General features: G+C 43.5%; 1 protein-coding gene across 1 annotated transcript in view; it reads left to right on the top strand.

Annotated features, from left to right (window-relative positions):
* GALNT10 (polypeptide N-acetylgalactosaminyltransferase 10) overlaps nucleotides 1-26,402 on the top strand; it is a 218,534-nt gene that overhangs the window by 98,172 nt on the left and 93,960 nt on the right. The window contains exon 3 of the mRNA XM_021697273.1: nucleotides 1,516-1,654. Coding sequence (XP_021552948.1) covers nucleotides 1,516-1,654 — 139 coding nt within the window. The remainder of the gene's footprint in view (nucleotides 1-1,515; nucleotides 1,655-26,402) is intronic.

The following is a 26,402-nucleotide window of genomic DNA, read 5'->3' as shown; positions in this document are numbered from 1 at the left end:
ACCATCAGAGAGATCCCATGCTCCTGGAGCCTTGGTTTCCCCATGTGTCTGTGGGGCTCATGCTTCCTGCTCAGACAACCTCAGGGTGTTGTTGTGAAGGTGACACAAATAAAGTGATGGGTATGAAGCAACTTTACAATACTGGAAAGCAGTGTAGAAATATAGGGATTGGTATTTTATTCATTTTTATCTCAGTTAAAAGCACCCACCACTATTGATTTTTTTTTTAGATTACATTATGAAAAAACCAGACTACAACAGGGCTCTAATAGAGCTGATATAATAACCAATGGTCAGGGAAGTCTAAAAACATGACATGCATTTTTCTGTAGGGCAGTGATTGAAAATGAAGTAGGGGTGGGTGCTGCTTAAACTGAGAAAGGAAACAGTTGAAAAAAGCTGATTTTCCAGGCAGTTATCATTACCAGAATTATTAGAACATGGAGCTAACTAGCAAGAAAAAGAGTAAGCAGTGGAGACATTATTAAGAATAATAATAATCAGCTTGCGTGGAGTGCTAACTCTGTACCAGACATTTTGCCCTGCATTATCTCCTTAATCATTACATTGAACCTTCTTTTCCCCATTAATATGTAGGGCAAAGCCCAATCACAGAAAGGCTAATGGCATGTCCAGGATAACACAAAGCAGCGAGTGCAGGTTTGGGCTTCAAGCTGCACTCTGCCACACTCTAGGGCCTGAACTCTGAGTCACTCCCCTGTACTGCCTTCCTGAAACTTCCCTCCCCGTGCAGATGCTTCTGGCTCTCCTGTTTCTGCCGGCTGCATTTGTGTCCCTTGTGGAGTCTGTCCTGGGCATGAGCCAGCAGCATCTTATCGTGGAGCCTTCTGAGTTACAGATGGCAGCGTCCTCTCTCTCATCTGGCTGGTTGGATGTAGTAATCTGCAACTGGAGAGAGTCTTGAAGAAATGGCCATAAAATCAGCTTGTTAAAAATCACCTCATCTTCCTGAGCAACAGCCTATTTACTTTGCAAAGTACATGTTGACAACATCAGCTTGATGGGAAGCTGTATGCTGACAGGTGGGGCCAAGGGCTGTGCCTACTTCCATCCGTTCAGAGAGTTGGTGTGACTGGCCCAAGGTTGATCAGCTCATATGAAGTAGATCTGGCCTCCTGTCCAGCTGATGGGATGCCATGGTCAGTGATGTCTCGGGCCCCTGGCAGAGTAGGGGAAGCATGGACTTTAGAGCCCACAAACCTGCTTTTATAACCTTCTTGAGTCCCAGTTTATCCACCCATAGAATGAAGGCTTGCATGTCCACCCTGATGGCTTGCTGTGGGAATGACGTGAGAGCCGGTCTGTAAAGTGTGTGACATGGGCATGGCCGAAAAAATGCTCGTTCCCCTCCCCTCTTTAGGCTCCCCCTGCAAAATCTGGAGGTCTACTCTGTATCCACGTATAAAGTTTGATCTCTATGCTTTAATCAGATCTTTCATCCCCCTTCCCCCACTCCATTCAATTGGCAACATTGACTTTGCTCTTTGCTCCTAGGAAATGGAGAACAAGGGAGACCTTACCCCATGACCGACGCTGAGAGAGTGGATCAGGCGTACCGAGAAAATGGATTTAACATTTACGTCAGTGATAAAATCTCCCTGAATCGCTCTGTCCCTGATATTCGGCACCCAAAGTGAGTGTGACATCTCTCGTCTTCTGGGATCTAAGGATTTTACCTGTGGCTCTTGATGAGAATTAATTAAAGAAACAGGTACATCAAGCGAGCTAGAGGAAATTCCCTTCTTGGTACACAGGGCCTTGGTGCAGAGGTTTATGGGATCAGATTCTCCTAGATTTAGAGGTGGGGTGGCAGAGGGATGAAAAAGAGCTGGCCTCCTTCCCCTTTGAAGGCAGTGGAAACCGTAGACTGTAGGACCTCTGCATTTCCCCTCTGCTCTGGCCTTCGGGGACTTTCAAACCTCATGCTCAGACAATTGCAGTGACAGTTTCAACCCTCATGCTCCCCACTTTCTGTGTGATACATTTTTATTTCCTTTTCTTAAAAAAGGGCTTTATTTTAGCTATCCTGTGCACCTATATGTTTATGTCTTTTTTTAATAAGCTGTCTCAGATCACTTTGAGATAGGACACATCACAGCAATGATAAAGAGGGTAAGAGTGGCAACTAACATTCCCTGAACAGTTATCATGCGTCGTTTGCAGCATCTGAGGTTCCTGTGAGGTAGGTCCTATAATGGTACCCATTTTACAGCTGGGGAAACTGAGGCTTAAATGAGTGTCATAACTCATGGCCCCAAGGTGGCAAAGAAGCTGAGCCAGGTCTCCAACTCAACCAAAACCTATACTCTGGACCTTAAGCTGTCCTGCCTCCCTGGCCATTTTCAGGAGGCTTGTTGCAGTGGTCCTGGTGATTTTCTACTAGAGCAGGAGTTCTGAGAGTCGGTATGTAGTAGAGTCACCCAGAAGGATGTTAGAGCCCATGATATTGTGCCTCACCCCCGTAAATCCCAATTCACTAGATCTGGGTTGGGGCCCAAGACCCATTATAAGTAAGCTCCCATGTGGTGCTGGTGCAGCTTATCTTGGGTCCACACTTTGGGAACCTCCACAGGTAGAATTCGAACTGGCTTCTACAGGAAGGCAGTACCGAGTGGCATTGGAGGACGCAGGGTTTTGCTCAGCGGTTAAGAAAGTAGAGCCCAGGAAAAAATAATAGCAGCTAACACTGAGTTGGTGCTTACTGTATGCTAGACTTGGTTCTCAGCCAGTGGTTCTCAAAATGTGGTTCCCAGGCCAGCAATGCCATGGGTCCCTAGGAGCGTATTAGATGTGCACATTCTCCGTTCCCAGCCTAGATCTACCGCATCAAAAGCTCTTGAGAGGGACCCAGCAATCGTGTTTTAACAAGCCCTCCAGGTGATTCTGATGCGAAGCTTAAGTTTTAGAAGATGTTCTAGGTGCTTTAAGTGTTTTACCTCACTCAGCCAAACCTTCCAAAAACCCAACGAGGTACATACCTTTATTACAGATAAGGCATGATAAGGTTAGGTGATTTGCATAAGATGGCTCAGTGGGTAAGTGGAGCCAGACCTTGAATGCGGGCAGTCTGACCTGGCATCCGTAATCCACAAGGTCTTTCCACCTGGAAGAACTCAATTGGTAGAATGAGGTAGAGGCACATCTCGGAGATATTGCAGGTTCTATTCCAGAGTACCGCAGTAAACCAAGTCAGATGAGTTTCTTGGTTTCCCTGTGCATATAAAAGTTACGTTTACACTATACTGTTGTCGATTAAGTGTGCAGTAACATTATGTCTAAAAAACATTTATACCTTAATTAAAAAACACATTATTGCTAAAAAATGCTAATCATCATCTAAGCTTTCAGTGGGTCATATTCTTTTTGCTGGTGGAGGGTCCTGCCTCGACATGGTGGCTGCTGACTGATCAGGGTGGCGGTTACCGAAGGCCGGGGTGACTGTGCCGATTTCCTAAAATAAAGCCACAATGAAGTTTGCTGTATCGATCAACTCCTCCTTTCAAGAAAGATTTCTCTATAGCATGTGATGCTGTTTGATAGCATTTACCCACAGGAGGACTTCTTTCAAAATCGGAATCAATTCTCTCAAACCCTGCCACTGCTTTATTAACTCAGTCTATGTAATATTCTAAATGCTTTGTTGTCATTTCAACAGCCTTCACAGCATCTTGACCAGGAGTTTCCATCTCAAGAAGCCACTTTTTTTGCTCACTCATAAGAAGCAGCTTCTAATCCATTAAAGTTTTACCATGAGATTGCAGCAATTCAAATATAATAATAATAATCATGAGAAAGCTAGAAATACTGTGAGAATTACCAGTATGTGACACACACACACACATGAAGCGAGCAAATACTGTTAGAAAAATGGCACCAACAGACTTGCCCAGCACAGGGTTGACACAAACCTTCACTTCATAAAAAACACAGTAAAGTGAAGTGACCATACCTAAATACTAATACCAATAGTAAAGAATTAATCTTGATAGCATGTATGAGCTACTTACAGAATGTTTTCTGCCCCATACCATCTTTCAGTTCCTGCAACAATACCTTGAGGTTGGCCTTATTATTATTATTATCCTCCCGACTTTGTAGATTAGGAAACCACCCAGCCAGGGATCTGTCCCCCAGAAGGTGTGCTGCTTAACCAGGATGGGCCCTATTCATAAGGACTTCTTGCCACAAGGAGAGGGAGCGTGGGGCCTCAGAGTGCTTGTCTGTGGCGTTTGCAATAATTTGTTTCATGGTCTTCACTGTCAAGCCCCAGATTTTTCATCTAAGCCTGAGAATGTAGTTCAGATATTACTGATGTTGCTGGATTCAGAACTGTGACCTGACTCTGAGGGTCAGAAACTCAATTTATGTGTTTAGCCCCTCGCAGAGTTCAGAATTCTGCACTAATTTCATCTTGCTGGCTCTAGAAAAGAAGTTCATCTGGGAACACTGCACTCTGACTTCAGCTACTGTTCTGTGCTACTGTGGGGGTCTCAACTCTGGCTGTACCTGGGGTGGTTTTAAAAACAGACAAAGGCCAGGGCCCCGCCCCAGACCACAGGCATCTGAGTCTCTGGGGTTGCATCTGGGGTCTCAGTAGTTTCTAAAACCTCGTAAAGCAATGCTCACTTATATAACTAGGGTTGAGAAACTGCTCGTGTAAAATAAGGAATATTTTTATAACGAGAGAGAGAAACTAGGTGTGGTCACAGCCTTCATCCGTCCATTCATCTGTTCAGTCAGTAGATATATAGGAATGGTCTCCTGTGTGCCAAGCCTTGTGCTTGACACCAAGAACACAATGATAAATGAGCCATTATTGCTGCCTTGTGCAAGAGGTGGGGACAGGGCACCTGGGTGGCTCAGTTGGTTAAGCGACTACCTTCAGCTCAGGTCATGATCCTGGAGTCCCTGGATCGAGTCCCGCATTGGGCTCCCTGCTCGGCAGGGAGTCTGCTTCTCCCTCTGACCCTCCCCCCTCTCATGTGCTCTCTCTCTCAAATAAATAAATAAAATCTTTAGAAAAAAAAAGAGGTGGGGACAGATGGGCCAAGCAGGTCATTACACCACAGATGAGAAAACCAGTAATAAGAGTAGACACAGAGTACTTGCAACTCCAGAGGACACCCCCACCCAGCACCAGCCTTTGTGGGAAGACACTGAAGGTGGAGAAGTAGGCAAGAGATGCGCGATCTCCAACTTACTGGTTAAAAGTTTGAGGCTCCCAGCTGATTAGAGGCCCCCAGATTGGGGCCTGGCACCCTGGTCTCCAGTGCACTGCTCTCTCCCAAAAGCTCAGGAAAAGAAATGTCTTCTTAATCTAGGAGTCCTGGGGCCCACAGGCAGGTCTGTACACCTGACTGAGGTAAAACGTTGCATTTTTCTTTTCACTAGCCTCTCGCTGAAATGCCGTGTTCCTTGTCGTTATGACGGTAGGCAACAAAGCACTTGGGTTGGTGTCGCCAAAAGAGATCCTTTACTTTTACATCACTTTACGGATGTCTAGAAATGTCATGAATACTCATCCCTGCTTTGAAATGAAGGTAGTTTTTAGAACTGCCACTACATTGTGTTCTTTAATGTGTCCGTAAGGAAATACTTCTATTAATTTTATATTGTTTATTATTTTGATAACTGTATCTCAGTCCAGTTGGTTTCCTTTATAATCTGATCTGTTTTATTTTATGCATTGTAAAGGCTGCTTTGAGAAGTGGCCATAGGCTTCAGCAGCCTGGCAGAGGGGTCCAGGGCATCAGTAAGGTGAGGAACCACTGTTCTAGGTGGCTGTGAATTGAGCCTAAGGATGCCTCAGGCCCCTGTTGCCAGCCTACCCAGCCAGCCTCCAAGTCACCATGAAGAATGTTGCTAAACCCAGTGCTCTGGACATCCCCCACCCCCCACCCAACACGCACTTTTTAGAATTCCCAGTGTGGAAGCTCACTTTCCAGAAATGAGTTGACAGATGTCTTGAAGAGCTTTTTTTTTCCCCGGGGCTGGGGAGGCGTTTGGTGGATCTTTCCTGCAGACAGCAGAAATGTGTGAGGAAATCAGAGCAGTGGAGATACTCTCTCCCTTCGGTTTCTTTGAGCTCAAACAACTTCTCTAGCAGGAGCTGAGGTAATGTTTGCCTTTTACTTCTTCAACTGAATTTTGACACTAGCGTGCCAAGAACAGGATTGAGGGGCTGTTTGTGCCGGCTGCATTTGCTTCCACCAGAAGTTGCACCAGGGACCATGGAGCCACAGAGAACGGAAACCGGGCAGTTGGGCCTGACTTGCTGGGCTTGCATGTAGGAGGCGGCCAGCTGGCTCTGAAGGGACCTGACCTCTGCACCACCACCCCCCTGTCCCCCGCTGAGGGAGCCCGAACAGAGGCTGGCTGGTGCGCTGGCCTGCTTTCCCTGCTACCCTCCCCGGGGGAGGGGGTCGTTGCTCGGCAGCCGTGCATGGGGGCCCCTCCAGGGCACAGAGCTGATGGCAAGAGCCCCAACTGCTTAAGTACCTGGGGTCTGAAGGTCCCTGTGCAAACTTCTCCTCTGAGAAAATGGTTATTTTCTCCCATGCAAAGAGTATCCATGGTGGGACTGAAAGCAGTCAACATTCATGGTAAGAATGAAAACTTTCTACAATCCTGACCTGCTTTCTCCAGTCCATTGGTTTAGCTTTCAGTAAATGAATGAACCTGAATGGAATCTTTGTTGCAAATCTACCAGATTCTTGGTTCCATGCTTCTTTTTGCTTGTTGCTTTTTGCTAAATTAACTCTCTTGATTTATGGTATATACTGAATTTCCTCAAAAGAACTTAGAAGTTCATATTATTAAAATAGGCCAGTATTCTATTGATCACCTTTACATCTCCAACAAGTTACAAAAGCATAAGGGAGGCAATTATAGCCTATTTGTTTTGGCAAGCATTTATTAAATATATACTCTGGAAAGAAAGACAGCTTGTCAGCACAAGTGTAAATCAACCACACTTACAGGACTAGTTGTAATGATAATAATAGCGCCCCCAATATGAATGTACACATAGACATACAAAAATGCTATTTGGGGGCCAAGACGGAGTAACAGGGACATTTTCCTGCCTGAAATAATAACAACAAAGGACAAGCTGTAAAGCGATGGTTTATAAGACATTGGACATCAGTCAGTGACAGGCAGTAATCCTTAAGAGATGAGAAACAAATGAGGTGAGCCCTCCAAGTTCCCCAACTTTTGTCTTGAGAGAGTTTCCAGGCCGTGGTGTAGGGAGGGGAACCCAGGTAGAGCCCAGGGGACTTCCTGAGGTGAAGAGAGGGATTGTGAGAGTCCAGGGAGACCAAAGAGGCCAGAGTGCACAGGGCCAGGTCCTAGAGAGGAGAGAGCCATATGGAGATCGAGCTATGGAGATCTGCGGAGGGGTACTTGCTGTATAGAAGCTTCCTGAGACTGGGAAAGGGATCACCCAAAAGGGTTGGAGGGAACAGTGCTTAGCTCTCATACAGGGCTGAGACTCTCTACCAATCAGACTGGGAAACCTCATAACTCATAACTTTTGGAGAATTGAGTAGAGCACTTAAAAGAGTTTTACCTCATGAAGACTAATAATTAGTCCCAGACTGGACAGTGCTCTGGACTAGTCTAAAAAATCGTAAATTAGGACCCAGGAAGGTCAAAGTAAGTTATTTAACTGCATTCCAGAACCAAAGCTTGAGATTATAAAAAGACAAAGATATTCAGCATGGACTAAGGTAAAACCCAGTCAAAGATTATCAGGCATACAAAGAAGCCAAGAGACATGGCCTATAACGAGGAAAATACTAATCAAAATAAACCCAGAGTTGACAAAGATTTTAGAAATAGAGGACACTAAAACAGTTATTATACCTGTATCCCATATGTTTCAAAAATTAAGTAGACACATGGATGATATAAAACGACCCAAACTGAACTTCTAGAAATGAAGCTAACAGTGTCTGCAGTGAAAAATAGTGTATGGGATGAATGGCAGCTTAGATACTGCAGGAAAAAAAAAAGTGAAACTGAAGAGTAGGAAATGAAACTACTCCAAAATAAAATACAGAAAAAGAATTTTCCAAAATTAAAAGAGCATTAATGAACTATGGGACAACGTTAAGCAGTCAAATATGCAGATAATTGGAGTCTATGAAAGGGAGGAGGAAAACAGTGCCCAAAAGTTTTCCATGCGGAGTGACAACTATAAAACCACAGATCCAAGAAGCTCAATGAAACCCAGTCCAAGACACATGAATAAAATGACACCAGTGTACACCATAATCAAATGACTACAAACCAGCAATGAAGACAAAGTTTTAGGGTAAGCAGAGAAGTAAAATATGTTATACACAGAGGACCAAAGACAAGGATGACAGAATTCTCACTGGGAACGATAGTGGCAAGAGCATGGTATAACAACATCTTGAAAGTACTAAAAGTAAAAACTGTCAACCTAGAATTCTACACCCGGTGAAAATATCTTTCAAAAATAAAGGCAAAATAGAGACTTGTCAGACACAGAAAAAGCTGAAAGAATTTATCACAGCAGTTATGTACTATAAGAAATGTTAAAGGAAGTCCTTTAGGGAAAAAATATGATTACAGATGGAAATAGGGATTTCATTTACAAAGAATGAAGATCACTGGAAATAGTAACTATGTGGGTAAATAAACTCTCTCTCCCCCACCAACTCCATTCCACCCCACCCCCTACACTATTTCTTTCTTATTGTTTAAATCTTTTTAAAAGGTATCTGACTGGGGCACCTGGGTGGCTCAGTTGGTTGGGCGACTGCCTTTGGCTCAGGTCATGATCCCGGAGTCCCGGGATCGAGTCCCGCATCGGGCTCCCTGCTCGGCAGGGAGTCTGCTTCTCCCTCTGACCTTCCCCCTTCTCATGTGCTTTCTCTCTCTCTCTCTCTCAAATAAATAAAATCTAAAAAATAAATAAATAAATAAAAGGTATCTGACTGTGTAACCAGAAATAATAACAATATATTGTTGGGTTTAAACCTATGTAAAAGTAAAATTGTGTGCCAACATAAAGGTCAGAGAGGAGAAATGATAATGTACTACTATTAGATTCTCATACCACTTGTAAAGTGATATAATATCATTTAAAGGTATACTGTTATAACTTTAAAATGTATCCTATAAATCGTAAAACAAGCACTAAAATAGCAAAACAAAGAGTTATAGCTAATAAGCCAACAAGGGAGACAAAATGGAATAATGAAAAATATTCAGTTAATCCAAAAGAATGCAGAAAAAGAGAGAAAAGGGAACTGAGATCAGAAAAGAGAAATAGAGGGGCACCTGGGTGGCTCAGTCAGTTAAGCGTCTGCCTTGGGCTCAAGTCATGATCTCAGGGTCCTGGGATCAAGCCCCACATCAGGCTCCCTGCTCAGTGGGGAGCCTGCTTCTCTCTCTCCCTCAGCCTGCCTCTCCCCCTGCTTGTGCGCTCTCTCTCTCTCACTCTCTCTTTCTGTGTCAAATAAATAAATAAAATCTTAAAAAAAAAAAAAGAAAGAAAAGAGAAATAACAAATACCAAGATGATGGACTTTATCCTAACCATGTCAATAATCACATTAAAACTAAATGCACTAATTGTAACTGAAACAGGCAGAGAATGTCCAATTAGATAAGAAAGCAAGATTCAACTACATGCTGGCTGCAAGAAACGCACTTTAAATATAAAGATACAAATAAAAGCAAAAGGATAGGAAAGATCTGTCATGCTAACACCAATCAAAAGAAAGCTTTGGTGGCTATATGAATGTATCAGTTAAAGTAGAATTCAGAACAAAGAATATTGTGGCTAAAGAAGGTGGTTTCATAATTTAATAAAGGGGTCCTTCATCAAGAGAACATAGCAACCCTAAATGTTTATGTACCTCATAAGAGAGCTTCAAAATACACGAAGCAAAAACTCATGGAAGTGCAAAGAGAAATAGACATTGCCACAATTATGAGATTTCAACACTCTTCTCTCAAAAATTGATAGAACAATTAGACAGAAAGTCAGCAAGGATGTAGTAGACTTGAACAGTGTTATCCACCAGCATGACCCAACTGACATTTATAGAACGCTCTACCCAGTAACAGCAGAATGTACATTCTTTGGAAGTGCATACAGAACATTTTCCAAGATAGATCATATTCTGGGTTAGAAAGCAAGTCTCCATAAATTTAAAAGGATTCAAGTGATACAAGTTTAAAAGGATTCAAGTGTTTTCTGACCACAGTGAAATTAATTTAGAAGCAAATAACAGAAGAGTGTCTTAAAATTTCCAAATGTTTGGAAACTATGTAATTCATGTATGAATAATAGATGGGTCAAAGAAGAAATCAAAAGGAAGATTAGAAATGTTTTGAACTGAATGGTAATACAAACAGCATATCAAAACTTGTGGGGTGACACTAAAGCAATACTTAATGGGTAAATTTGTAGCGTTCAGTGCTTATATTAGAAAAGAAAAATGGTCTCAAATTGATGACATCAGCTTCTACTTTAAGATACTAGAAAAATAAGAGCAAGTTAATCCAAAATAAGCAGAAGAAAGGAAATAAAAAAGATCAAAACAGAGATCAATAAAGTAGAAAATAGAAAAACAATAGCAAAAAATCAATGAAACCAAAAGCTGACTCTGCGACGGTCAATTAAATGGATTAACTTAAAATAAATAAATAAATAAATAAATGGATTAACTTCTAACCAGACTGCTACAGAGAAAAAGAAGACACATATTACCAATATCAGGAATGAGGGAGGTGATAGAACGATAGATGCTGTTAATTATTAAGAGAATAATAAAGGAGTATTCTGAACAACTTTATGTCTGTAAATTCAGCGACTTAAATGAAATAATAAATTCCTTGAAGGGCACAAACTACCAAAGCTCACGCAAAAAGAAATGATTAACCAGAATAGTCCAAATTGATAATATAGTTAAGAACCTCCCCACAAAGAAAACTCTAAGCCCAGATGGGTTCACTGGTGAATTCTTTTTTTTTTTTTTTTTAAGATTTTATTTGACAGAGAGAGAGAGACAGCGAGAGAGGGAACACAAGCAGGGGGAGTGGGAGAGTGAGAAGTAGGCTTCCTGCAGAGTAGGGAGCCCGATGTGGGGCTCGATCCCAGGACCCTGGGATCATGACCCGAGCTGAAGGCAGACGCTTAACAACTGAGCCACCCAGGTGCCCCTTCACTGGTGAATTCTTAAGAAAAAAAAAAAATTTAAGAAATAATGCAAAGTCACAAACAATGAATCATGGAACACTACATCAAAAACTAATGATGTAATATATGGTGATTAACATAACATAATAAAATTTTTTAAAAAAGAGAGTGGAGTACTTTCCAACTCATTGTGAACTCAGCATTACCCTGATACCAAAGCAAGACAAAGATACAGCAGGAAAATGGTATGACAGACCAGCATCCCTCATGAGCAGATTGCGCAGGTGCTGTTACTGTTTTCATCGTCATCACTCACTTTTTTCAGATCAGCAAATAGAAGAATCAAAATGGGGGAGGGAGAGTGACCTGTGGCCAAAGTCACACAGGTGCACCCTGGGCAGAGTTACAGCTGGAATCCAGTTGGAAATGGATTTGTTGTGGTGGTTTGCCAACCGTTGCAGTATCCAAAACACCCAGATAAAAGGGCAAGGAATTGGAAGGAGGGAGACCCCTGAAGGGAAATGGCTCTGTGGGCCCAGGAGAGCTGGTGGCGCTGAGGTCTTTCCTATTCAGGGATGACCCCCTTCCCCCCATGATAGTGTGGCCTTGATAATGCCGAGACCTTGAGAACCAGGAAAGCTTGATGTTTATAAATATCCCCAGAAACAGAAGCAGAACCTTCTCAAATGGTAATGTACACCTGAGCAAGAAAGGCCAGGGATGTAACAAGAATTGAGCTTTCCTGACCCAGAAGACGTTGCCAGCTATGCATTTATGTTGGGGACCCTGGGGGCCAAGGGAAGCTGTTGGCGAGCTGCCGCCTGTGTTCTTGGGCTCCTGCCCTGCATGGCCACCTGTGCATGTACCCAGAGCTAATTAAATCAGGAACTTAATCTAAAGTAACTGTGTTTGTATTAGGGACTTCTTTCCCTCCTCCACCTCCAGTCTGTAGCCCACCTAAAATATAGCTAGCCCCTACTCATTTATACCAAAAGGATCAAGTGTCAGTTCCTGCCTTAAGGAGATCTCAAGCCTATTAGTCACCTCATACTGTCTCTGCAAGTCATTCATTCATTCATTCATTCATTCAACAAATATTTATCATGTGCCTACCATGTATGCTTATTGTGTGGGCTAGTCCCTGAGGAAACAGCAATGAACAAAATAAGCAAAATTTCCTTCTTTCCTGAGTTTACATTCTACTGGGCGGAGGAGGTCATAAACAAATAAATGTATTATTTTTTCAGATGGTAATAAATGGATATAAGAAACATAAAGAGGCAGAGTAAGGGGTAGAGAAAGTGATGGGAATGGATGGATTTTATTTCAGTGATGGGGGAGGCCTCTCTAATAAGATGACATATGAACAGAGATACAAAGAAATGAGGGGTCTCCAGGGCAGTTAACTAGGGGAAGAACTCTGTAGGCAGAGGAAACAAGTAAGTGCAAAGGCCCTGGGGCCATGATGGTTGGCCTGTGGAGCCCAATGAGCCAGGAGGAAAGTGATGGGAAGCAAGGCTGGAGAGATGTCAGGGCTGCATGGAGCTTTGGCTTTTACCAAAGGGAGTGAGATGGGAAGCTCCAGAGAGTTTTGAGCAGGGAGCAACATAATCTGGTTTTCCTTTTCAGAGGATCACTTCCGTCGCTATGTTAAGAACAGACTGTAGGCGGCCAACGGTGGAAGCGGGGAAAGCAGTTGGGAGTTGATCACAGCCAGGCAGAGAAGAGCGGCAGTGACTCAGACCGTGGTGGCAGAGAAGTAGCAGAGAAGCAGTGACCACATTCTAGATAGACTTTGAAGGTGGAGATGACAGGTTTACTTATAGACAATATGGGTATGAAAAGAAGAGAAGAGACGGAGATAATGCCAAGGTTTTTGGCCAGAGCAGCTGGGAAGATGGAGTTGCCATTTACAGAAACAAAGGCTTTGAGAAGAGCAGATTTGGGGAAAATGAAGATTTTTATTTCTGTCAAGTTCAAGACGTCATTAAACATCCAAATGACGAGGTCAAGTCGGCCGTTTAGTAAATGATGCCATTTATGTTGTGAAAAGTGGAAATGGTGACAGGATCCTTTCCTGAATTGCTCTGGTTTTGTTTTGTTTTGTTTTAAGATTTTATTTATTTATTTGACAGAGAGAGAGCACAAGTAGGCAGAGCGGCAGGCAGAGGGAGAGGGAGAAGCAGGCTCTCCACTGAGCAGGGAGCTGGATGCGGGGCTCAATCCCAGGACCCTGGGATCATGACCTGAGCCGAAGGCAGCCGCTTAACCGACTGAGCCACCCAGGCGCCCCTGAGTTGCTCTGTTTTTATTGTGGTTTTAATTAACTTGCTTTCCTTGAATAGCAAGACATTCCTGAGGCATAATGGATAGTAAATCTAGAAGTGATCCAAGATCAGCTGTGGGCTGTGGCGTGGCATGCAGGACAATGGAGCTTGTGTGCCGCGTGCGAGTCATGGCAGGGGCCGTGCATACCTCCTCCCACCCTCTGCAATGGGACTGAAGGGCCGGAGTCTGCACCCAGCCCTGTCCCACCCGCCACAGTGCTGCGAGGTTGGTCAGAACCTCCGTGGAACAGCGACAGGCTTGGAAGACATATTTAGTATGTACTTTTACAGTTTTTATGCTTTTTCTCATGATTTGTGTGCCGGAGTAAGCTTGCTTGACAGTTCGTAATGGAGAACTTCGGTCTAAGATTAGCACCCTCGAGATGCGCAGTCTGGGAGGGATGAGGACCCCCTAGTTTGGCAGGCTGGTAGCTAGGCAGGTGTGTAGGTAGGGGCAGGAAGATGGAAAGAAGGGCTGTAGCCTGCGTGATTTGTGAGCTGAGAAAGGAAAAAGTCCAGATTTCTTTGGCACATCACTGATTTTTCAGGAGGCTTAAATCAGTTCTCTGAAATTACATGACTCCCTTCTGAACAGTGGTGTTTCTTTCAAGACAATAGTTATTGATCCATCAGACCTAATATCAAGATTTAAAGTTGCTCATAAGCCTTAAAATGGCAGCTAATAAAATCTCTCAAATTGACTTCTTTTCTGTAATTTTAAAAACAGATTTCAGTGAATTCAGCCCTTGGGTTGAAATTACAGAGATAGCTAGCTTGTAAGCAAAAATGGCTGCCTGTCAACTAAAAAATCAAATGGGCATACATCCCCTACAATTTATGCTAGGCAAAAACCACTTGACATCCACATGAGCTGATGTGTGGTTTCTCTTCTTTTATCATTTCTGCAGACCAATGCATTTTCTGAATCTTCTAGAAATGGATGCTGTGTTCTCCATGAATAATAACAATGTTTCTCATTTATCAAGTGCTTATGTGCCAAACGTGGAGTTGAGCACTTCACCAGCCTCATTTTACTTCTTCCAACTTTGAGGTTTTGCATTGTATTTTTTTCCTTTATGTTTCAACACTGTTTCCTCGTTTACAAAAACACTACAACACTTTGTGATTCCAGCCTCTCTGAAATTGTCTGTATCTCACGGGGATCTCTAGCTCATTTGCACAAACTGGACCTCAGATAAGCTCAGCCAGCAGAGAGCAGGGAAGACTCAAACCTAGATCCAAGCATATGCTCTTTCTGCTGCCTCACACACAGACCAAGACCCCTTCCTTGCAGAGGAGAGAGATGTTTTTAAATTCTAATCCTTTGTGCATGAAGGTTCTTGGACCAGGCATGGCAAGCAGGATTGGTGAGATAAATATAAATAGACACAACCAACAGATGACTCAGGTTGCATTTCACTCACCGTGCTGAAGGTAATATATGCTTGTCCAGGAGCAGACAGATAACACTCAGTAAGATTGGTTACAGAATTGGGTTTGATTTCTAAGTGGTGCTGGCCTCGAAAGGGTTTAAGGAAAAAGACAATGATAACTATGAGTTAAGGCAATGATCATTTCTCTCCCTTCATTAAGATGGCATCCAGGGCAGCATGGTGGTAAGACCAGCAGAAGAGCTCAGTGGAGCAGCGCTGTTAAATAGAATAGGACAGGGGTGCCTGGGTGGCTCAGTTGTTAAGCATCTGCCTTCAGCTCAGGTCATGATCCCAGGATCCTGGGATCAAGCCCCGAGTCAGGCTCCCTGCTTAGCGGGGAGCCTGCTTCTCCCTCTCCTCCCCACTTGTGCTCTCTCTCTCTCTCCCTCTCTCTCTCGCTGTCTGTCTCACTCGCTCTCTCTCTGTCAAATAAATAAATAAATCTTTAAAAATAAATAGAATAGGACATCATTCACATCTGATTGTAAACCTCCTGCTCCCACCTTTCTGAGGGGAAGAAATCAGTAGTATTCCCTACTACCACCACCCACCTCCAATCCTAAACCTGCCCAGGTAGTGAATGCTAACAGTTTAGCTCTCTGTAGTTTTGTTTTCCTTTGTTTATGCAACATATATAGACAGATGAAGGGGTTTGTTTTTTGTTTGCGGGTTTTGGGGTCTTTTTTTACAAAAATGTGGTTGTACTAAACATATTTTATTCTACAAGTAGCTTTTTTTACTTAATATATTATGGTCATGTTTCCAAGACATTTCTAGCAGCTGTGTAATATTCCACAAGAATCTAACCTACGCAACCATTACTCTGCTGATGGGCATACAGATTGTTTCTTCCAGTTCTCTGTCTCTAGACAGAGCAGCAACAATATCCTTGAACATATCTTTACATTTTTGCTTTTTCTTTTTTCCTCTTTCATGAATCATCAAGAATCTTGTTATTGAAGCCCATTTCCTCCTAATGATGTTTACCCAGCAGTTGGCATTTGCCCAGGATCTGAAGTGTGGTCCTTCTGATGGTTATTTCCTGCTGCTAGTTCCGGGTACCTTGACCTCACATTCCATATCCGTATCGATTAACCAGAGTTCTTCCCACTGTCAGCCTGTGTTGAAAGTTGGAGCATGTGGACTACATTGGGTGTTACATGTGTGGAAGGATCAACTTTATCATGTGGGACAGCTGTGTAAAGAAACCGTTGGATTTTGCTGTGTACTTTTAAAAATTTTTTGTTGTTGTTTCCATAACTGTCTTAAAACTAGATACGGTCAGAACGAAGGGCTTTCCAAAATGTGAGTTCAAAAGGGAAGGAAAAGATAGCACAAACCAAGATCCCTTAAATACTGCTTGTATCTGAAGTCTGGTGCAGGTTAGGGGGTGCCACGCCGGTGATGAACGGACGGTGCAGGGTGCATAAGTAATAATAAACCTTTGCAATTCTCTGAGCTGTCTGTTGAGGAGAGGAAAGAGGAGGTGGGTGCAGCTGGCTTCTGGCAAAGCCTCCCTGAATGGAAAAGGACCTTCATAAAGACGTCAGCCTTGGTGCATGTTGTCACACTAATCTTCTGGCTCCTCTGATTCCAGCCAGACTGTTAAAGAGAAAGCCAGCACCTATCCCATCCCCCAGAGACGTGTAGAGAAGGGCTGGGAGCCAAGCCCCAGCTGAGGAGGGAAGTCTTGCTGTCGGGATCTGTCAGGAGAGGGCCCAGATCTGCATCTGGAGGGAGGAGAGGTGGGCAGGAGCTTTTCACACTCTGCCCACTAAGACCCAGTTTCTTCCTTTTGTTCCAGAGCCTGGAGCTATTTGTAACTTCCTCTTAGCTTCTTAGTGGCTCCAGAGCCCATTGGACATAGTCTTACTGAGAATGTTTTATTATAAGGGACTATCCTTTATGTAAAATAGAGAGGGAAAAACACTAGAATACTGAATTTAAATCATTTACTGAAAAATGACCTACACTGTGACCTCTAGGAGGTGGAAACTCACATTTATGAGCCAGATGCTGTACCAGGTGTATTCACCTGTAGTACCTCTTTCGTTCCTTGTGACAACCTCAATAGGAAGGAATTATATCCCCATTTTAGCCAAGTGGAAACCGAGGCTTAGGGACGCTGTGATGTTCCCAAGGTGACCCCCTGCTAAATGACGGATGTGGGATTTGGACCCAGATCTCAGTGTCTCTTCAGGCCATGCCACTTCCCTCACCATACCTGCTGTTACCACTTTAGGAAGTACCCTTTCTCTCAGGCTGCTATTTGAGATAATCCGTATGTCATCTCACTCTGTGACTCTGGAAAAGTCCCTCCCCATGCTGGGCCTCAGTTTCCTCATCTATAAAATAAGGAGTGCAAACAAGGTGAACTTCAGGCCCTTCCAGCCTTCCTATTCAGTGATTCTCATTGGCTTTTCATGTTGAAGCTATGCAGTAGTTGGCCTTCTTCCTCAACCCAAAGAGATCCTGGCTTCTGCCACCCCCAAGACACACAAACCAACTCCCAAAATCCCATCTGGTCAGTGGAAAACCCAAAACTGTCATCTGTTTGGCAGAGGAAGGTATGTTGATTTGACTCCCATGAGAAGGTGCTAAAAATGGTGCACCTATTTCTAGAAGAAGATTGTTTACCTAAGAGGACAAACACTGGGAGTTTTATTTTTTAAGATTTTATTTATTTGACAGAGAGAGACACAGCGAGAAAGGGAACACAAGCAGAGGAAGTGGGAGACAGAGAAGCAGGCTTCCCATGGAGCAGGGAGCCCCATGTGGGGCTCGATCCCAGGACCCTGGGATCATGACCTGAGCCGAAGGTGGACGCCTAATGACTGAGCCACCCAGGCGCCCCATACTGGGAGTTTTAAACAACAGAGCACTCCACAAGGATTTTTTCAAATGATCATTCCTTTATAAAAACACACACAACTCGCCCTTATATTCACTGAACAACAATTCGCTATATAGTGTATAGAGCACAGTGGTGATAAAACCCCACAGGCTGTGGGTAATTGCTCATGATGCCATGGTGGCCTGGGTGGCGCAGACTGGTAGGGCATCGCTAATCGTGTGGAACAATACAATGTGCCCCAGCAGCCTCAAGTGTCTTTGACCTGGAAGTGCCGATTTTCATGTTAGCATTATTTCTGGAGTTTACAAATCTTAATTCTATAAAGGTCTATTCTTTTCAAAATAATAAAGAAAAAATAAGGACACTTCATCCAGCTCAAGTACAACTTTTGGATGCTTGTTTTTGTTTTTCTTTTCTGAGAATGGACTTGGGAATAGGATGGACTCCTTGGCCGCAAAGTTTCTTTGCTGGGGCAGTCCCCTGCAAGGAGGCAGGGACAATAAAGGGAAAAGGAAATGTAGCTAGTTGGAATGTGGGAAAAACCAGCGAGGCTCTCTAGGAGGAGGATGTGGAACCAAGGCATAGCCAGGCCTCCCAGTGCCTGAAATGGGCAGATCTTTCCAAGTCCGGCTACCAGAGTCTCTTATGACACCATCAACAGCAGAAATTTCTGGATCCCATCAATCAAGAGGCCTTGGCTCTTCTCTGTGTAGCTCTGTGTCTGCTTCCCTCTTAACTCTGGGACTCCCTTTCCATACATCAGGTGCATCTCCAAGAAAGAAAAAGATAATTTGATTGGCCTGGTGTACCCCATTTAGGCACATTTCTTGCTAGGCTATTGACCACTGGCAAGTTGTTGCATTGGCTGCCCTTGGGTCAGGGCTCTGCCCCTGCCCCCCAGCACCATCATGGCCAGGGAACGTGGGTCATCAGGGCCCACCCAGGACTCCTTCCTCAGCCTTCCTCAGGCATAGAAGGCATGGCCAACTAGGATTGACCTGATCAGCACAGGTGTTTCTTTTTGGACCAAGGTGGCACTTGATGCACCCTTATGTTTGCAGAGCATCAAGATGTTCCTGTCCTATTCCTTCTCAGCTCATACCTGCAAGTCCATTTTCTTTTAAAGATTTTATTTATTTGAGAGAGAGCTTGAGTGAGCATGAGCGGGAGCGAGGGGCAGAGGGAGAAGCAGGCTCCCCGCTGAGCAGGGAGCCCAACATGGGACTCGATCCCAGGACCCCGAGATCATGACCTGAGCTGAAGGCAGACGCTTAACCAACTGAGCCACCCAGGCACCCCTGCAAGTCCATTTTAAAAAGGAGGAAACTGAGGCCGATTTTTTTTAAATTTTTTTATTAACATATAATGTATTATTTGTTTCAGGGGTACAGGTCTGTGATTCATCAGTCTTACACAATTCACAGTGCTCACCATAGTATAACTCCCCAATGTCCATCACCCAGTCACCCCATCCCTCCCACCCCACCCCCACTCCAGCAACCATCAGTTTGCTTCCTGAGATGAAGAGTCTGTTTTGGTTTGTCTCCCTCTCTCGTTTCATCTTGTTTCATTTTCCCCTCCCTTCCCCTATCTATGATCCTTTGTCTTATTTCTCAAAATCCTCATATCAGTGAGATCATATGATACTTAGCTTTCTCTGATTGACTTCTTTCACTTAGCATAATACCCTCTGGTTCCATCCACATCATTGCAAATGGCAAGATTTCAATTTTTTTTGATGGCTGCATAATATTCCATTGTATATATACACCACATCTTCTTTATCCATTCATCTGTTGATGGACATCTAGGCTCTTTCCATAATTTGGCTATTCTGGACACTGCTGCTATAAACATTGGGGTGCATGTGCCCCTTCGGATCACTACATTTGTAACTTTGGGGTAAATACCCAGTAATGCAGTTGCTGGGTCGTAGGGTAGCTCTATTTTCAACTTTTTGAGGAACCTCCATACTGTTTTCCAGAGTGGCTGCACCAGCTTGCATTCCCACCAACAGTATAGGAGGGTTCCCCTTTCTCCGCATCCTTGACAACATCTGTCGTTTCCTGACTTGTTAATTTTAGCCATTCTGACTGATGTGAGGTGGTATCTCATTGAGGTTTTAATTTGGATTTCCCTGATGCCAAGTGATGTTGAGTACTTTTTCATGTGACTGTTGGCCATTTGGATGTCTTCTTGGGCAGAAAGGTCTATTCATATCTTCTGCCCATTTCTTGATTGGATTAGTTGTTCTCTGGGTGTTGAGTTTGATGAGTTCTTTATAGATTTTGGATACTAGCCCTTTATCTGATATGTCATTTGCAGATATCTTCTCCCATTCTGTTGGTTGTCTTTTGGTTTTGTTGACTGTTTCCTTTGCTGTGCAAAAGCTTTTTATCTTGATGAAGTCCCAATAGTTTATTTTTGCCCTTGCTTCCCTTGCCTTTGGTGATGTTTCCAGGAAGAAGTTGCTGCTGAGGTCGAAAAGGTTGCTGCCTGTGTTCTCCTCTAGGATTTTGGTGGACTCCTGTCTCACATTTAGGTCTTTCATCCATTTTGAGTCTATTTTCGTGTATGGTGTAAGGAAATGGTCCAGTTTCATTCTTCTGCATGGGGCTGTCCAATTTTCCCAACAACATTTGTTGAAGAGACGGTCTTTTTTCCACTGGACCTTCTTTCCTGCTTTGTCGAAGATTAGTTGACCATCGAGTTGAGGGTCCATTTCTGGGCTCTCTATTCTGTTCCATTGATCTATTTGTCTGTTTTTCTGCCGGTACCATACTGTCTTGATGATTACAAATTTGTAATAGAGCTTGAAGTCTGGAATTGTGATGCCACCAGCTTTGCTTTTCTTTTTCAACATTCCTCTGGCTATTCGGGGTCTTTTCTAGTTCCATACAAATTTTAGGATTATTTGTTCCATTTCTTTGAAAAAAGTGGATGGTGTTTTGATAGGGATTTCATTAAATGTGTAGATTGCTCTAGGTAGCATAGACATTTTCACAATATTTGTTCTTCCAATCCATGAGCATGGAACGTTTTTCCATTTCTTTGTGTCTTCCTCAATTTCTTTCATGAGTATTTTATAGTTTTCTGAGTAACAGATTCTTTGCCTCTTTGGTTAGATTTATTCCTAGGTATCTTATGGTTTTGGGTGCAATTGTAAATGGGATCGACTCCTTAATTTCTCTTTCTTCTGTCTTGTTGTTGGTGTATAGGAATGCCACTGACTTCTGTGCATTGATTTTATATTCTGCCACTTTACTGAATTCCTGTATGAGTTCTAGCAGTTTGGGGATGGAGTCTTTTGGGTTTTCCACATAAAGTATAATATCATCTGCAAAGAGTGAGAGTTCGACTTCTTTGCTGATTCGGATGCCTTTTATTTCTTTTTGTTGTCTGATGGCTGAGGCTAGGACTTCTAGTACTATGTTGAATAGCAGTGGTGATAGTGGACATCCCTGCCGTGTTCCTGACCTTAGGGGGAAAGCTCTCAATTTTTCCCCATTGAGAATGATATTCGCTATGGGTTTTTCGTAGATGGCTTTTATGATATTGAGGTATGTACCCTCTATCCCTACACTGTGAAGAGTTTTAATCAAGAAAGGATGCTGTACTTTGTCAAATGCTTTTTCTGCATCTATTGAGAGGATCATATGGTTCTTGTTCTTTTTTTTATTAATGTATCACACTGATTTGCGGATGTTGAACCAACCTTGCAGCCCAGGGATAAATCCCACTTGGTCGTGGTGAATAATCCTTTTAATGTACTGTTGGATCCTATTGGCTAGTATTTTGGTGAGAATTTTTGCATCCATGTTCATCAGGGATATTGGTCTGTAATTCTCCTTTTTGATGGGGTCTTTGTCTGGTTTTGGGATCAATGCTGGCTGAGGCCCATTTTAAAGAGGAAGAAACTGAGGCTTGCAGAGGTTTGATAACTTGCCTGGGGTTATGCAACTAGTAGTTGGTCGTTTCAGTTCCACATCCATACAAACTACTTCTGATAAATGTGAACAAACATTGAATGAATGGACATCGGCTAGCATATTGAAAGCATCCACATTCCTACTAGTGGTAGTTTTTATGCTGAAGTTCATTGAAACTTCCAGAGACCTACTTCTTTAGGCTGCATGGTCCAGCCACCCACAGACCTGCCAAAGCCCCCAGGTAGCACTTGGAACATGACAGCAGACATCAGCTCCTTGAAACCTTTATGATTTGGATTTATTCTTTACATCCAGAGTTTCCAAAGGCTTTCCTCTTTGTGGTGTGACTAAACTGAAGAGCCAGCCCCCACTCCCAGTTCAGTAGCTACTGGCCATGTAGGCTGGGATCTCCATGCAACCTCAGTAAGCCTCACCTCCATACTTGGAAAACAAAAGGGTTGGACTAGGCCCTTCCAACTCCAGTTCAACCCAGCAACCATTAATCACCCACTCCCTGTTGGCAAGGCGCAGGGCTGGGCATGAGGATACGTTACTCCTAAGGCCTTCACACTTTGTCTTTCTAGGCCATTTTCATTCTGCTCTCCCCTCACAGCCTCACGCAGAAGGCAGGAAAAATTATCATAATTTATTACTGCTTATTTGTCTGCCCCCCCCCCCCCATTCAACTCTGTATCCCTTAGGGACAATGACTCGTTCCTCACCAGTATAATCCCAGGGTTTAGCATAGTATCTGTCACATAGTAGGTGCTCAGTAAACATTTCTTGAATACATATGATTGAGGGAGTGAGCAATTGCGAATTTTTGAGCCATGAGCTGGCTAAAGCCTGGGGTACCAAGAATGGGATGCATGTCTACAAGAGCACAACTCTTACTTAGGCCTTACTAAAGCCCTGTGCCTTTCTCTGGAACGTCCACCCCTGATTCCAAGAGAATTGAAATCAGGAGCATTCTTTTGCTATGAGCATTCTTCTCTCCACATTTACCCATCTCCAAGGACAGAGCTAGCCACTCCCTCCATGTGGCTGTTTTAAATGTACAGTCTCACCTAGTTATCATGACATTCTCATGGTATTACCATCCCCATTTCACAGATAAGAAACTGAGGCTCAGCAAGTATGGAAACCTACCCCTGGGTCTTGTGGCTGCAGAGTGGCAGAGTCAGGATTTGAATCCAGAGTGAGAGCACTTTTGCTCCCTTAGACACATACAACATCAGGTTTGTTCAATTGACTTGCTGGGTCTGTGGATGGTGTCCTGTGCTAGGGAATTAAACGTCTTTTGTAATTCCCTTCAAAATGATTGGATTGTTCTATCCAAAGTTGACTCGGAGAGATTTTTGAAATGCTTCCCTTTGATTTTGACTTTCTTTCTTTCATATTCTAGTGCTCCAGCATTAAGCCCTGAGGGGGCATCTTAAGGGCCAGTATATTAGATTTGTCTTTGTGTCCCAAGAGCTCAGAATCCTTCGGTGAATATTAAATTGGGGGCTGCTCAGCCACAGATGGGCTCAGTTACCTCCCGGGCATCCCACTGCCTCCCACCCTCACAACAGCCCTCTCAGCCCAGCCCCTTTCTCCCAGTCAGTGATAAGCAGAATTCTGCAGTGGGAGACAGAGGCTGCCCCCTGAAGATCAGAGGTGACTCCTGGGGGACCATTTCTGCCTCTGTCCTTCAGAAGCCATCCTTAGTTCCAAAACAGATTCATTTGATTGAGAGGGCTTAGATATGATCCAGTTATAACAGCAAGGATTCTTTTAGTGACGAGTGACAGAGACCTAACTCAGACTGGCTTAAGAAAATTTATTGACTCACATAACTGAAAAGGCCAAGCAGAGCTTGGCTTCAGCTGTACCTGGATCCGAGTCCATAAATGATGCCAGTAGGAACCTCTCTCCAACTCTTGGCTCTATATTCTACTCTGTTAAATTCATTTTAAGACAGAGAGCACACATGGTGGCCCCAGACAGACCAGACTTATATCAATATTTCAGCAGAAAAGAGCAGATCTCTCTCTTAGCCAAGATGTCCTCTGATTTACAGATGCCCATCCCCGAACTGTCACTGTGGTTGGAGAGATGGAGAGTTCTGATTGGCTGAGCCAGGCTCCCTTGCCCATCCTCAAGGCAGTGCAAGGACCTCCCCCTGAGCCCTATAGAATTGAGGGGTGGAAGATTCCTCAAGGAAAATCGGGATGCTATTACCAAAGAAGGAAAAAGAATACAAAGCAAGTGCCTGAGACTTGCTTATTGCATCTCTACCTGAGATCCAGCAAGAAGAGGGGGCTTGGATTATTGCATGGCAGAGCAGAAACTAGAAGACAGGATGTCAAGCTCCTACTTAGATCCCTCAATTTTTGTCTTTTATCTCTTCATTCTTCTTTTTGCCTGTACAATTAATATCATTGCTACATTATCTATATAAAAGTATTAATATGTATAAAGGGCAGATGGGTTTTCAATCCAGGCTTTCACTCTCACCAGCTGTTTGACCTCAGGCAAGTTACTTAGCTTTTCTGTGCTTGGTTTCCTCCTCTTTGTAATGGGAGTAGTGATAGTCTCTACCTCGAAAAGAGCATTGTTAATCAAATAAAATGACTCTGTGCATATAAAGCGCTTAGAACGATGCCAGACATAATGGAGATTCTTAACAGATATTTTCGGTTGTCATCATTATCATCTTCCACCTTATTTTTCACTGCTTATCAGTATTCCCTAGTTTGTATTTAAGCTTTCCCTATTGATGGACGTTCACTTTGTTTCTCCTCTTTTCACTGTTTCCGAGGGGGTCAGGGAACACTGCTGGTCATACCCTTTGTCCTCACACTGTGCATGTGTGACTGTTGAGGCGGGACCTCCTCAGATCGCGAACCAGGTAATGACGGACATGCCTGTGCGAGGGGCCGCCTGCTCTTCACTCTGGTCTAGCTGTAAGAGCCAAAACTCCACAGGCGCCTCTTTTATGGTGCCATTAGGGGCCAGAAATATTGAGGCAAGAGGGCATCGCCATCGAGTGGGTTTGCTGTGTGCCGTGTCGTAGAAACAAATACATGTTCAGAGAAGGGTGCAGAGGAATACATTCCCTAAATGTTTAGCAAAGGTCAGCCCCAAGTGTCAGGATGTTGCTGTTGTTACCAGTTGTTCATTAGCCTTTCTGTGCTTTTTAGACTTTTATCCCGAGCAGTTACCACTTTTGTCATCAAGAAAAACATTGTGGTATTTTTTTATTCAAGTATAATTAGCATACAGTGTTTTATCAATTCCAGGTACACAATATAGTGATTTAACAATTCTCTACATGACCCATTGCTCATCACGATAAGCGTACTCTTCATCCCCATCACCTATTTCACCCACCTGCACCCACCTCCCCTCTGATAACCATTGGTTTGTTCTCTATAGTTAAGAGTCTGTTCTCTGTCTCCTTTTATTATTGTTGGCTTGTTTTGTTTCTTAAAACCCACATATGGATGAAAATGTATGGTATGTCTTTCTCTGACTTGTTTCACTCAGGATTTTACTCTCTAGGTCCATCCCTGTTGTTGCAAATGGCAAGATCTCATTCTTTATTATGGCTGAATGATATAACATTGTTTATCAGTGGGCACTTGGGTTGCTTCCATATCTTAGCTATTGTAAATAATGCTGCAGTAAACATAGGGCATATATCTTTTCGATTTAGTGTTTTTGTTTTCTTTGGGTAAATACTCAGTAGTGGAATTCCTGGATCATACGGTAATTCTATTTTTAATTTTGGGAGGAACCTCCATACTGTTTTCCAGAGTGGTCGCACCAGTTTGCATTCCCACCAACAGTATAAGAGGGTTACTTTTTCTCCACATCCTTGCCAACACTTCTTATTCCTTTGTGTTTTCTATTTCAGCCATTCCAACAGGTGTAAAGTGATGCTCAACATCAGTAATCATCGGGGAAATGCAAATTAAAACCACATATGCAAATGAGATATCATTTTACACCTGTCAGAATGGCTAAAATAAGTGTTATTTTAAATAAATACTATCTAGATTTGAGTCCTGGATCTAAGTCCCTTACCTGTCTGGGCCCTGTTTTCCTTCTGTGGAAAATGAGATTAGTACTCTCTGGTTCTCCTCCCTCCCTAGGGTTGGTACAGATTAAAGCAGAGAGAAGGACAAGTGCTCTGGAAACCATCAGGCACAATGAACCATGGGAAGACAGAGTTGTTATTGTCTGGTCATGGCCGAACCCAGCCTCCTTACATTGGGAATATTGTGCCCTAATTTCCCTTCCTGGAGACCACATTCTCTGTGGCCACTTTCTAAAGGCATTGGGCACAGGGATACCTCATGTTTATCACACACCTAAGAACTGGGCATAACTCCACCATCCAGTGGTGAAATCTCAAGACACAACATGCAGATGGGTCTTAAAGAGGACTGCTAAGATGGGGGTGTCATTGGGGGCAGGGGCCTTCTGTTTCTTCCCTGCCATCCCCAGGCCTCCTCTTCCTGCTGGTATCTGAGGCCTCATAAGAAGAGGAAAGATGGGGCTTTTTGCATGAGTTCCCCTACAGGAAGGTGGCTTGTGGGCAGGTCTGTGGCATCACACTTCCTGCTGGATTCTGGAGAGATTGATTTCAGCATGTCAGACAATTTTTTATTTA

The sequence above is a fragment of the Neomonachus schauinslandi genome, chromosome 7 (assembly GCF_002201575.2).
Source record: "Neomonachus schauinslandi chromosome 7, ASM220157v2, whole genome shotgun sequence".
Classification (NCBI taxonomy): Eukaryota; Metazoa; Chordata; class Mammalia; order Carnivora; family Phocidae; genus Neomonachus; species Neomonachus schauinslandi.
The sequence above is the reverse complement of the archived record's forward strand: the minus strand, read 5'-3'. Positions and strand labels throughout refer to the sequence as shown.